Here is a 14,615-nt window from a genome sequence, read left to right as displayed (position 1 = left end):
AATAGACTTGCAATTGATCGCAAGTTTCTTGCAACACCCCATTAGACTCCTAAATAAAATGATCATTTTCTCATGGTTATTTCCATTTAAAAAAGGCCTCGAAAACAAAGCAAACAAAAACGCGCACATTGATTTCCTATGGCAGAGGTGTTCCATGGGTACGCCCCTGTCGTCATGAAGGATATGGGGGGGGGGGGGGGTCTTTTATTGAAAACGCTTATCTGTCTAGGAATCTGTCTATAAACCTATAACTCAAAGCTTTGCGTTCGATTGTAAATATGAGATAACTATATCTGATTGGTCTTTGGAAAACTTCAAACAAAATCCGCATGCAACTGGCAATGTTGATATTCATTGGTATTACCAATCGGTGATTGATTAAAAACTATTCGGGTAACGAGCCCTCATCCAAGGCTTACATAAGAGTTCACTCCAAGGTCTGATCATAACATTGTATTATATATCTCAGTCACAGCGACGATCAAAGTTATATGAACGTCCATTCAATGCAATCAGTCGATAATGAGTCGGTTCTGTTGTGTTTGACTGCATCATTAGCTTGCTGTATCTGTTCGGAAGTAAATATTGAACACAGTGTACATTTGCTTGAATATATGTCTACAGATCGGATATTTCATTTAAACGGTACAGAGAAATTAATAACACTTTCCATTTTCGTTACACCACGGAGCCATTATGAATCTTCCAGCTAGGTCTACTACTAGGATCAAACAAGGTGAGATATTTAGTTTTACCCATGACAGAGCCTTGGAATGTTAGAAATAAACTTCTGTGATAATTATAATTATGGGACGTATAACCAACGCGAATTCAAACGTAAGCACGGTAATCCTTTATTTTAATAATCATGACAAACAGGGTTCTCAATTGTTTTTCTTTTGTTGGAGTTCTGTGTATTATTGGAAACTATACCGAGTTTTCGCAAACCTCGGGGGCGCTTCATTAGGGTCCGGTAACACAAAAGTTAACGATTAATCATACACTCGATTTTTAAGATTGATTGTACATTATAGTCAATAGAATCAAACGTAGAAAACTGCTCTAAAATCATTGCTTAGCTTTGTGTTACAGGCCCTATAGATCTGCTTTTCGTGTGCAATTCTTTCACGCGACACCTGCACCATGCTGCGAGATTATATCCCGCTTTCATGCAATATGTACGACTAGTCATCAGCGTATGCCCCCTGAGCTGGCGGCGCGTTTCCGTTTTACATCCTGGCGAAGGATTTTGCTCCTCCTACACAAACGATATGCCTCTAGCACACAATGTAATGGGCATTTTGTTTTACTTTCCCCAGAAATGGGGATTAGATTCAAATTCCGGGGGGGGGGGGCCACTTCCATCAGTGACAGGTGGATACCAGACGCGAGCATAGGGTTTCGAAAAACACCCTAAACAAGGGAAGCAAGTCTTTTCCAGATTATGAAAATAAGAAAATATATTCCTTTTTTCAGTATTTTAAACATCGTTTTTGACAACCTTATAACGTTACATATAGGCCTATACGTAACGTACTTGCCCACTCTTTCCCTTTTTACGCGTGGTCGCGCCTGGTATCCACTCGTCAATGGGAGTGGGCCCCCCGGGCGGCCTCTAGCTCTGGGAGGAACCAAATGTGGCTCTGGAAAGTCGTCCTAAATCGGATATATCGCTGTTACCATAGTAGCAACCAGAATTTTGCCCACGAAGCGCAGATTGAATGTTTTCGTTGCAGATGCGAAACGAAAAAATTCTCATGTCACACAATTTGCATTGCAGGACAAAGTTTTACGACCATGACGACGGGCCCAAAAGTCTTTCCAAAATCAATATACCGTAGTAAAGTCCGTCTGCGTTGCACAGCGAAAAGAGGGGTACGTCACTATCCAATACGCACAGCTAGTGAAACGTAATAACATATAAGTTCAGTGACCGCTTAAATGCAGCAAAAGGTGGTTAAGGCAGGGGGAGGAGACTGTAAAGCTAAAATCTGAAGGCCTTTTATCCTTGGACGAAACTGTTGTAGCTTTATAAATGAAGAGAGGGCGCTGTCGTGATTACGATCTAGACACGTCTTCCCCGGAATCGGAGATTAATTTGTATTTAATTTTACTTTTGCAGATCGGTGAGTCAAATTTAAGACTGATAATTTAAGAACATCAGTCATGTTAGTAGAAAAGCTTCGAAAGGAACTTGATTATAGTAATATGATAAAGAGGTTTAAGGAATGACATACATGAAAGCAACGACTGTTCAATCTGGTGCAATGTCGGATGCCACGTATGCCGGCGCGTATGCAGGCTCCACCAAAACAACGGCACGTACGTGATACGGGTCACACGGGCGTGGTGAATGGAGTCAAACCTGTCTTCCTTAAGAACGAGGACGTAGTCCAGAAAAAAAAATGATTTTGGGGGTCAACCACAAACAAATTGCAATAGATTTTTTTACCACAATGCATTTCCCTGAAGTCCCTAAAATGACATACTAAAAGTTAAAAAGATTCCAGTGGTGGAAAGACGTCTAATTTGGATATTTCCAAAATGGCCGGCAAATTTTCAAAACATTTAATTGCCACAAAATTAGTGTCATATGAAAGAGAAATAAATTTCCTATAATTTGGTACTATTTATAGTAGATAGATAGATAATTTGGCTGAGACTTTTAGTAGAAAACTACATTTTTGTAAATTTTTTCCAAAATTGAAAATTTGTGTAAATACATGATTTTACATAAATCTAAGAAAAATAGAGCAATTACCTTGAAATCTTCCTGAAACTTTATTGATATACTATTATCATGTGGATGCAATTCTCACTTGGTTTCATTTTTTTTTACAAATTCATAAGGTATCAAAGTTGATTACTCAAAGTTCACGAATGTCGCGTTGTGTATGCATTTTCGTAGTATACTATTATGTAGTGTATGTATACTGATTATAGTGTATAGTTAAACATTGTATGAATTTATGTACGCTTTTTAACCACTTGGATAATTAAGATTAGGCTTTTCTCTATCAGCTACATAAAAAGGGCTGACACATTGACGCCTACCCCTCTCAGGGGGCAGCTGTCGAAGTCATGCCCCCTGGCTATATCATGTTGTTTAGTGTGTATCAAAATAAACGCAACCACATTTCATTTCAAATTTGTGGAAATTTTGATAGCTTTATAGTCCAGGAAAAATGACTGAGGGGGGGGGGGGGGTTAACCACAAACAAATTGAAACAAATTTTTAACCGCAATGCATTTCCTTGAAGTATTCTTTCATTATTCAGTATTCATTATTGAACATCAAAACATTCAAGTATTTCCAAGTCGTTTACCCTCATAGTCTTTGTTTATATCAACCCCCCCAATAAGCATGATGATCTCCACCACCTAAATAACAAGTATTAAAACAATACTGGATGATAGGCCCAGTGATGCGACAAATATTTCGAATGAAAATCTAAATTTCGTGATAATTTTAAAACAAAGTTTACATTGCAAATGCTGATGACCAAGTTCAACTCTCAGATGAATGTTACTATTCCCATTCATTTGAAATGAATAAAGTAATTGAAGGATTGCCGCAGGTTTTTTGTTGTATTATTTAACTTCATTTCAATTCAATTAAACATAAATTCCAGTTGACATTTAAATCAATATTTATGTATAGTATACACATCAATAATATTATTAATATAGTAGAGAAAACAATGAATGTAAAATAAAGGTTATAAATTGTACATGGAAGAATGCGTAAAAACCCAGAAAGCAGGTGCCTTTGTCGGAAATTGGGATACCTTTAAAACCATGAGTAAACAACAATTAAAATAGAAAGGGCGAAGAAAGGGAAAGAAAGAGAGAGTAGAGAAGAAGAAAAGAGTATAGAGAGGCTAGCAAGCAAGTAGAATAATAAAGGGCCTGAACTTATGATGCAAATGACCTAGGAGTAGATTTAACGTTTAAATTTAATGTTTTAGTGAAGCAGTTTTTTATTTTTCTTGATCTCCTGCAAATTATTGAGGATATATTCAAAATATTATCATGAGGGGGTAGGCTTCCATTCCCTAGGACTTCCTTATATGTAGCGGATAGAAAAAAAAACTACTCTTCTATCTCCATCTATAGTTTTTAAAACGATTTATGTGGCTTGCTTTACAGCGGAAACACCTATGTCTCGATTGGGGCTCAAAAATTACAGATTTTTTCCATAAATAGGTAAAATACGAAAAAAGGGGTGGATAACTTCGGCTGGCACCCGAGGGGTAGGCTTCGGACTCCTAGTGATTCTTTGTAACTATGCAGCTGATAAAAAAAAGAACTACTGTTTTGTCTCCAACCTGTTTTGTCTCCAAGTAGTAAGACGATTTAAGTGGCTTGCTTTACAGCGGAAACAGCTATTTGCCTCATTAGGGACTCAAGAATGGCAGAATTTCCCATGGATAGACAAAATAATATACGGAAAGGGGCGAGTAATTTCGGTAGCCCCCTGTTGGGGGTAGGCTCCAGTTTCCTAGCACTTCCCATTATGTAGCTGATAGAGAAAAGACTACTTTCCATCTCCATATAGTTTTAAAGCGATTTATGTGGCTTGCTTTGCAACATAAATAGCTTTTTCCTCAACGGGGGCTCCAAAATGGCAGATTTCCCCATAAATATAGGCAAAATACGAAAAAAGGGTGGGTAAATTCGGCAAGCCTCAGTCTGAGGGAGATAGGCTTCAATTTCCTGGCACTTCTTTATATGCAGCTGATAGAAAAAAGTACTATTTTTTCTCCGAGTAGTTTAAGGCGATTTAAGTGGCTTGCGTTACAGCAAAAGCAGCAATTTGCCAGAATGGGGGCTCCAAATGGCAGATATTCCCATAAATAGGCAAATTACGGGAAAAGGGGTGTGTAACTTCGGTAGCCCCTCTGTGTGGTAGAGGCTTCGATGTCCTAGCACTTCTTCATAATTATGTATCTGATAGAGAAAAGCCTACTATTTTGCCCCCAAGTGATTTCATGACAATAAAAGTGGCTTTACTACATAGCAGAAATGTTCTTTTTGCCTCAATGGGGCCTAAAAATGGCAGATTTTTACATAAATAGACACAATACTGAAAATAGCTGGGTGACTTTGGCAGCCCCCCTGAGCGAGAAGGTTGCCAGCACTTCTTTATTTATAACACCTAGATAAAAGGTTACTCCTTTGTCTTAAGGTATTTCCAAATTAATAAAAAAGGGTTTACTATAGTACAAATGCTATCTGCCTCAATACACAAACTTGGGAAAAAGGTTGGGTTGACTTTGGCAGCCCCCCCCCTCCTCTTACCTGGGGGAGGCTTTTCGGCCAATGGACCCTATAAAATAATTTACAATTTAAAGAAATTAGAAAAAAATTAGTTTGAAGAAAAAAACGGAATATGGTTGGGATCACATTATATCCCCAGTGAACAAGAAATGCTAACTGATTCATGCAACTCAAACTAACGGCACTACAAGATTGTGAAAAGTAGCCCGTATACAGTGCGTCCCAGAAAAAAACGAAACCGAGATTAAGCGATGATTTATCATAACTCAATCACAAAGACAATAGACAAATGACCTACCAATGTAAAGCTTAGAACCTCCTCTTTCATCTGATATTACTTAGATCATTCCTCATTCTCGCATGAGTGAGCAAAAATAATTTGAAGAAAGGATACCAAAAACTCATTTGGCGGGGGGTATCTGAATTTCAAAAAGAAAATCACATGCCTAAAAAGTTTAATATCTGCTCTTTTATTTGATACCTTAATTACAAAAAATGGTCAAGAAGTAACAAAGTTATGTTCCCTCGAAACACTGCTTGTATTTCCATAATTTCATTAAATAAACGTGTTTTCACCGGTTTCCCACAGAAGCTATCGCATGGTTAACAAAAGACTTAATGCATGGCTGACCGTCAACAAAACGGAGTGTCAAGTGGGTTTGAACCAGTGGCGTACCTACGATTTTCCACAGGGGGGGGGGGGGGGGGCAAAACCGTCCGCCAAAAAATTGACAAGCAAAAAAAAAGAAAAGAAAAGGTCTTCAATCACATATAAAGAATTTTGTACCAGAAAAAAAATTGACAAGCAAAAAAAAAAAATAATAATAACCAGAACTTCGTTATATCATATATTTTTATATATATATCAAATTAAAGAGCAGATATTGAACTTTTTTAAATGTGTTTTTTTTTTGGAAACCCAGATACAGCCCGCCAAATGACTTTTTGGTATGCCCTGTTCAAATTGTTTTTGCTCACTCATGCGTGAATAAGAAATAATCTAAGTAGTTTCAGATGAAAGAGGAGATTCTAGGCTTTACAACGGTAGGTCATTTGTCTATTGTATTTGTGATTAAGTTAGATAAATCATCGATAAATCTCGGTTTCGTTTTTTGTGGGACGCACTGTATGGTGGTTAAAGCATATCTGAAATGTTTAAAAATATTGCGAAAATCTTCATTTTGTTATGAATAACGCATATTTAGTCCCACGGTTGTTATAAAGAGCGGCTCATGTTTAACGATACAAAATCACTTTATCGTATAATTTCGTCACAATTATCTACTTGAGATAAACGTGGATATTGGCCATGAGTGTATTCCTATTTTGAAGATTTGATATCTAACTTCATTTTTAAATGTTACTGTAACGTTCGAGCTGTTCACCAGCAACATTTTGATACATGAACGACGTATTTGTGGCATATACAAGCGGAGATATGGCAACTTACATTTCACATTACCCTTAAAGGTTATTTATTTTGTCAAATGTTTGCTATTTTACATCGCTCTTTAAATTCGACTGCAGAAAAAAGGTGATATCACAATTTGCTCCGAGACTAATATATCTTGTTTACGCTTCAATGTTCATTAAGCAGAAGGTTTTTGTTTTCTTTCCTTTTCCCCCCATTATTATTCAATATTACTGTTAAATATTCTCCTGAATACGATAGCAAATCAAACAATTCTTTACAAATCTTACTATCTTTTAGGTCTTAACATTCTGAAGCGAATGTGTCCTGAAATACAGCCATTACGAACTCTTAGTTTCTTGAGGCAAACTGGGCCTGATTATGATGAAGAGTACACCCATATCATCGTTGGAGCAGGGTCTGCAGGATGTGTTCTGGCCAATCGTCTATCTGCCCGACCTAGTAACAAGGTTCTTCTCCTGGAAGCTGGTCCTAAAGATAACTCGTGGAAAATAAAAATGCCTGCAGCCCTTCAGTACCCTGTAAGTCAGAAGACATACAACTGGTATTACCACACAGTCCCTCAAAGGCACATGGATAATAGAGAGATGTACTGGCCAAGAGGTAAGGTCCTAGGTGGATCATCCTCCATCAATGCAATGTGTTATGTTAGAGGACATGCTTATGATTACGATAGATGGGAACGAGAGGGTGCTTTAGGATGGTCTTACGCAGATTGTCTGCCCTACTTTAAACTGTCCCAGTGTCATGAATTTGGTGAAGATGACTACCGTGGAGGAGATGGTCCTCTTCATGTATCTAGAGGTACTTCAAAAAATCCATTATTTGATACATTCATCAAAGCTGGTGAAGAATGCGGATATCCAGTCACATCAGATATGAATGGATATCAACAGGAGGGGTTTGGGTACATGGATATGACAATATACAAGGGTTTAAGGTGGAATACTGCAAATGCCTTCCTTCGAACGGGCGATGTCCTCCAGAGAAAGAACCTTACTGTGCACCCAAGGTCTTTTGTTAACAGGGTTGTATTCGAAGGAGAAAAAGCTGTGGGGATTGAGTACATTCGTAAAAATGCTAAGCTGATTGCCAGAGCATCCGACGAGGTGATTTTATGTGGGGGTGCAGTGAACTCACCACAATTATTAATGTTATCCGGTGTTGGAAATGCAGATGATTTGAACGAACTCGGCATTCCAGTGGTTACTCACCTTCCAGGCGTTGGGCAGAATCTCCAAGATCACCTGGAAATCATACTCCAGTATAGTTGCACCAAACCTGTGACACTATATAAGGCACAGTGGAAGTTTCCTCATGTCATGTTAGCGATCGGTCTGCAATGGTTTATGTTCCAAACTGGACTTGCTGCTTCTAATCATTTCGAAGCAGGTGCGTTCTTCAGGAGCCGAGCATTCATCGAGCATCCAGATATCCAGCTACATTTCCTACCTTCAGCAGCCTTCGATCACGGACAGGTTGAAGGAAATTGTCATGCATTCCAGGCTCATATAAATACACTGAGAGCAACCAGCAGAGGTTTCATCAAACTCAAGTCACGTAATCCCAAGGAACAACCCCTGATTGACCCCAACTATCTAGAGACTGAGATTGACCGTTGGGAGCTCCGAGAAGGAATTAAGCTCACAAGAGAGATCTTTCAGCAGCCAGCGTTCGATGATTACCGTGGAGAGGAAATCATGCCGGGTTCTTCCGTTCAGTCTGATTCTGACTTGGATGCTTATATCCGATCAACTGGAAGCACAATTTACCATCCATCTTGCACATGCAAGATGGGTTCGGAAGATGATCCCATGGCTGTAGTTGACCACAGTACCCGAGTCTTTGGCCTAGAGAATCTCAGGGTTGTTGACGCATCCATCATGCCCAGCGTTGTCAGCGGAAACACCAATGCCCCAACGATCATGATAGCTGAGAAGGCAGCTGACATCATCCTTGGTAACAAACCTCTTAAGAGAATCAACCCACCAATCTGGAACCCTGCATCCCTAGAAACTCAGAGAGACTTTATACCAATGTCCTTATCACAATAACGTAATTTAAGAATTGGATTTATCTGGTTTACTCAACTACCAAAACATTAGATAATGTTTTAATGCATTCTTTGCTCCACCACACAAATTTTGGAATTTTTGAGCGGTATTCAAGTGTTAACAATGTCAAGAGCCGTGGTGTAGTGGTTCTGACTCTTAAACAGAGGATCGTGTGTTCGAATCCCACCGCGGTCTAGCGTCCTTTGGCAAGGCGTTAATCCACAATTTGCCACTCTCGACCCAGGTGCTAAATGGGTACCCGGTAGGATGCGAAATATATTGTATGTTTGATTTTGCCAGCGCCATAATGAAGCTGCGATGAATGCAAGGAATGCTCCCCAGGGAATGGAAATTGTGCACTTTTCGTGCGGGATTAAAATGAATCCAATGACCGGGGTAATAATATGCTGTAACGCGCTTTTAGACGGGTCAATATACGACCAAAAATAGCCTTACCCGGAACAAATTGCAACAAATGATTTTTCAACGGTATTTTGTACTATTTGACCTCAGGAATAACATACTAAAAATCTACCAAAATCCGCATCCGGGAAAGTGGTTATTTTCAAGATGGCGTCCAAAATGGCCGCCATTCACTGAAAATGGATACAACTGACACATTATCCACCCTAGAATACTATTTCGGTTCATATTCCATGGTCTGGGGTACAAACATTGATTTAGGCTAGGATGCATTATGAGCCCTCCAGTGTACCAGGCAAATCCAAGATGGCGCCCAAAATGGCTGCCGTAGGCTGAAAATCCACAATTAATCTAAATTAGTTTTTTATTTAATGGTTTTAAAGGTGAAATAGTACATTGAAACAAGTTACAAGGACAGCCAGTGGTCGAGTGTGTCCAAAAATCCAAGAAGGCTTCCAAAAAATGAGTTTAAAATGGCTGTTGATAATTAAAATGGACATAGTTCATTTTATATCCGCCTGGGACATAATGATTTTGGTGTCTAGACCATGATTTCAATGGTCAAATAAGACATTGGGATAAGTTACAAGGACAGTCAGTGGAGTAGTATGTTCAAAAATCCAAGATGGCTTCCAAAAATGGAGTCGAAAATTGCTGTTGCTACTTAAAAAAACCCGACATAGTTTGCTCAATGTCCAGAAATATGATTTTTGTGTCTATACCATGGTTAAATGGGTCAAATAATACATTGGGGCAAGTTACAAGGAAAGTCAGTGGTCTGGTATGTGCAAAAATCCTAGATGGATTCTAAAAATTGATTCTGAAACGGCTGCTAATACTTAAAGCGGACAAAGCTCATTTCATTTTGGCCTGGATATGTGATTTTGATGTATAAACCACTGGTTTCAAGGGTCAAATAATATATTAGGATAAGTTACAAGGACAGTCAATGCTATGGTATGTCCAAAAATCGAAGATGGCGTCCAAAAAATGGTATTAGAAATATGCTGCTGATACTTAAAGCGGATCAAGCTCCTTTCATATCGGCCTGGAAATGTGATTTTGGTGTCTAAACCACTAGTTTCAAGGATCAATTAATACGTTAGGGCAAGTTACAAGGAAAGTCAGTGGCCTGGTCGGTCAAAAAATCTAAGTTGGCTTCCAAAAATTGATTCTAAATTGACTGCTGCTACTTAAAGCGGACATAGCTTATTTCATATCGGCATGGGAGATGCAATTTTGGTATCTAAACCACTGGTTTAAGGGCCAAAATAATACATTAAGACAGGTTTTAAGGCCAGTCAGTGGTCTGGTATGACCAAAAATCCAATATGGCTTCCAAAACTTGATTCTTAAATGGCTGTTGATACTTTAAAGTGGCATAGCTCATTTTCAATCCGCTGTGAGATATGATTTCGGTGTCTAAACTATGGTTTCAAGGGTCAAATTATATAAATGGACAAGACAATGGCAGTCAGTGGTCTAGTATGTCAAAAATTACAAGATGGCTTCCAAAAATGGAGTAAAAATATGTCTGATGTTACTTATAAAAGGACATAGTTTGTTTAATATCTGTCTGGGGAATATGAGTTTGGTGTTAAAAGCATTGTTTAGAAGGGTCAAGTAATACACTAGGGTAAGTTACAAGACCAGTCAGTTGTCTGTTAAAAAAAAAAATCCAAGATTACTTAAAAAAAATGGGGTGTAAATTGACTGTTGCTACTTAAAAGTATGCATAGTTTATTATAAATACACCTTGGAGGTATGATTTTGCTGTCTATACTAGAGTTTACAGGGTCAAGCAATACCTTGGGTTAAGTTGAAAGGACAGTCAGGTGTCAGGTATGTCCAAAAATCAAAGATGGATTTAAAAATAGGGGTCTTAAATGACTGCTGTTACTTAAAAGTGGATGTAGAACATTATAAATACACCATGGGGATATTATTTTGGTGTCTACACTAGGGTTTCAAGGGCCAAACAATACTTTGGGACTGGTTACCATGATATGCAGCTATCCATTTTGCCATAAAATCCAAGTTGGCTTAAAAAATGGGTTCTAAAGTGACTACTGTTACATAAAATATCTACCTGTTAGAAATAATCTTGGTGCCTACACTTAAATGCATGGGGACAAGTTATCATATTGTTTAATGAGTTGGTAACAGCACCCATTTTGATGAAATTTTATAATCCATCATGGATTATTTGACAAAATGGAGTACTAACCATCCTGTTTACTTGTCTGAATGTATCATTTGACCCTTCATACCACAATTTGGACACCAACATTATTTCTTGCAGATGAATATTGTAGAACTCTGACCACTATTGAATGATATGAGTCGTTTTAGATTCCTTTAAAAACCCTCTTGTGTTTTAGGCGAACTGGACAACTGCATATCAATGTAACCAGTCCAAACGTATTATTTTAACCATGAAACCATAGTGTGGACACCGAAATCATATCTCCTAGGTGGATTTTAAATGAACTATGTCCATTTTAAAAGTAACAGCAGTCATTTAGACTCCGATTTTTGGAAGCCATCTTGTATTTTCGACATACTGGACCACTGACTGTCCTTGTAACTAATTTTCTGCCTTTTGAAACCATGATATAGGCAACAAAATCATATGCCCTTGACGAATAAAACATGAACTATATATGTCCATTTTTAAATACCATCGCGGCTAATTGATACTATTTTTTAAGCCACCGTGGACTTTTGGACATACTTGACCACCAATCGTTCTTGTAACTTATCCCAATTTATTATTTGACCCATTCAACCATGGTATAGGCACAAAAAATCATATTCCCGAATATTGAACAAACTTTGTTGGTTTTTTTTTAAGTAGCAACAGCATTTTTTACTCCATTTTTGGAAGCCATCTTGGATTTTTGAACATACTGGACCACTGACTGTCCTTGTAACTTGTCCCAATGTATTATTTGACAATTGAAACCATGGTCTAGACACCAAAATCATATCTCTCAGGTTGATGTGATATGAGCTATGTCCATTTTAAGGATTAACAGCCATTTTAAACTCAATTTTTGGAAGCCATCTTGAATTTTTGGACACACCAGACCACTGGCTGTCCTTGTAACTTGTCCCGACGTACTACTTCATCATTAAAACAATCGGATGGAAACCAAATTAAAGCCACTTAAGTAAGTAATAGATGAATTGTGGAGTTTTTAGACTACGGCATCCATTTTGGGCGCCATCTTGGATTTTCCTGGTACCCTGGAGTGCTAATGTTCACTCTAACTTGTATAAATAAATTCTTTTACCCATTGGACCATGGAATATGAACCCAAATATGATTCTAGGGTGGATAATGAGTGACTTATATCAATTTTTAGTGAATGGCGGCCATCTTGGATGACATCTTAAAAATAACCACTTTCCCGGATGCGGATTTTGGTAGATTTTTAGTATGTTATTCCTGAGGTCAAATAGTACAAAATACCGTTGAAAAATCATTTGTTGCAATTTGTTCCGGGTCAAACCATATATTGACCCGTCTATTTGAGCCATTCTTGGAAGAGCGCTTTATAAAAAAGTGGCTATTATTATTTCACGAGCACCCGAAAACTATATAAACTATATTTATATAATATATATAACACCCTGTACGTAAAAATAGAGACATATAGATGCAAGACGTAGCTTTTTGATCGTATTTATTTGACGACCTTTTGGCGTAGGGACTTCATCAGGCCTATATACAATGAAACAAACAAAACAGAACAAAAAATAACAAAAATGTAAGTGCACAGAAGGGTAACAAAGGAAGGGGTAGCTAACTTGGGGTAGGGAATTGTTGAAGGGGTAGGGGTAAGGAATTGTTGGGTATAATTGGGAATGATTTGGTAACTTTGGTAAAATGTGAAGAAAGAAAGAGGGAGACAATGTATCAATGTATAGGCCTGATGAAGGCCCGAGGCCGAAAGCCGAAAAAAAAAAATATGCTCACCATCAAGGGTAGAAATAATCATACAAAATTAACGTAGAATATCCGAAGAATATTCATGCTTCAGCTGGATCAAAGCTATTGCTTTGATACAGTACACGAGAAAGTATACAAATGTGTAAAGTTATACATGGCGGCTTGTCATTGTTCGAAACCCACCTTCACCCGACAAAGGAAATTATAATTGGTATAGTGTCGAAAATCTGTCTATCTGACGGTCAATCGGATCGGGGTCGCCCTAGCCACTAACCCGTCTCTGTGGTCTAGTGGTTAAGGCACCGGCGTTCAAAGCTGGGGGCCCGGGTTCGATTCCCGGCAGAGACATTTTTTCGGAAACCTACCATTGTTCTCTTCATCCATTTCTTTACAATATTTAAATAAAAAGAGTTGCCAAAAGTACGGCACTGATGACATCACTCACTCACTGTTTCTTTTGTATTTTATTATATTAAATTTGAAATATTCTCATTTTCTACTCATTGTCCTGTGAAACAAGGTTTTATTTTGCCATGAACGGGTGGAATAACCATTGTTTAACATTTTATGATTCAGTCAAGTTTATCCTTATTGTCAAATCTGTAAAAAATGGAAATATTGTATAATTCAAACAATAAAAACAAAAACGAAATAGTGATTGAGCGACATCATCGAGTCTACTGTATCATTTGCATTTGACAGAATTGTGCATATAACTATTTTGTGAAAAATAAGCGAAACTTTAAAATGTCACAATTTTCTTATTTTACATCAGCTTTTTATGAAAGTTTCAGCATTATGCTTGACATATTTTTTTTTTGTTAATTCGAATCAACATTTTTCTGAGGTGGACTTGACCTTTTAGTATGACTTGACCTTTTAGCATGTGATCTGGATCCTATCCCAACTCTGTTGCTCAAATCCTGTTCTTCTACTGTGATCCCTATTGTGACATCAATCATTAATACCTCTTTACAATCTGGAGAAGTCCCAGAAGTTCTGAAAGTTGCACAAGTTAATCCAGTGCTGAAGAAGTCAAAACTCGATCCAGAGAACATGAGCAACTATCGCCCGATCTCCAACCTCAGCTTCTTGAGCAAGACACTGGAGCGCGTCGCGATGAACCAGTTGAGTTCCTACATCACAGATAATTCTCTCCATGATACATTCCAGTCTGCCTATCGTGCCAATCATAGTGTCGAGACAGCAATCCTCAGAGTCCAGAATGATCTACTTTCCGGCATGGATCAAAAGAAGATATCGCTTCTAGTCCTACTGGATCTTTCAGCAGCGTTCGACACTGTCGACCATGATATTCTTCTCCATCGACTTAGTGACCTATATGGAATCAGCGGAGTCGCACTACAGTGGTTTCGATCGTACCTGACAGGAAGGACGAGCTATGTTTCCGTTGACGGTGCCAGATCCGACTCATCAACGCTGAAGTATGGCGTTCCTCAAGGCTCTGTCC

At 38.2% G+C, this 14,615-nt stretch overlaps 1 protein-coding gene across 2 annotated transcripts; it reads left to right on the top strand.

Annotated features, from left to right (window-relative positions):
* The first annotated feature begins 359 nt into the window (after positions 1-359).
* Positions 360-13,150, top strand: LOC129279899 (choline dehydrogenase, mitochondrial-like). Of its 2 annotated transcripts, XR_010296362.1 has the most exons (3): positions 360-736; positions 6,992-9,194; positions 12,729-13,150. XR_010296362.1 is itself a non-coding variant. In XM_064112677.1 (2 exons), the coding sequence occupies exons 1-2, from the start codon at positions 697-699 to the stop codon at positions 8,764-8,766; spliced, it is 1,815 nt and encodes a 604-aa protein (XP_063968747.1). In that variant the 5' UTR covers positions 622-696; the 3' UTR covers positions 8,767-10,849. The 2 variants fall into 2 exon arrangements, 1 of the variants encoding a protein (XP_063968747.1); XM_064112677.1 differs by lacking the exon at positions 12,729-13,150 and having other exon boundaries at positions 622-736; positions 6,992-10,849.
* Positions 13,151-14,615: the final 1,465 nt, after the last annotated feature.

Source organism: Lytechinus pictus, chromosome 17 (genome assembly GCF_037042905.1).
Source record: "Lytechinus pictus isolate F3 Inbred chromosome 17, Lp3.0, whole genome shotgun sequence".
Lineage (NCBI taxonomy): Eukaryota > Metazoa > Echinodermata > Echinoidea > Temnopleuroida > Toxopneustidae > Lytechinus > Lytechinus pictus.
The sequence above is the reverse complement of the archived record's forward strand: the minus strand, read 5'-3'. Positions and strand labels throughout refer to the sequence as shown.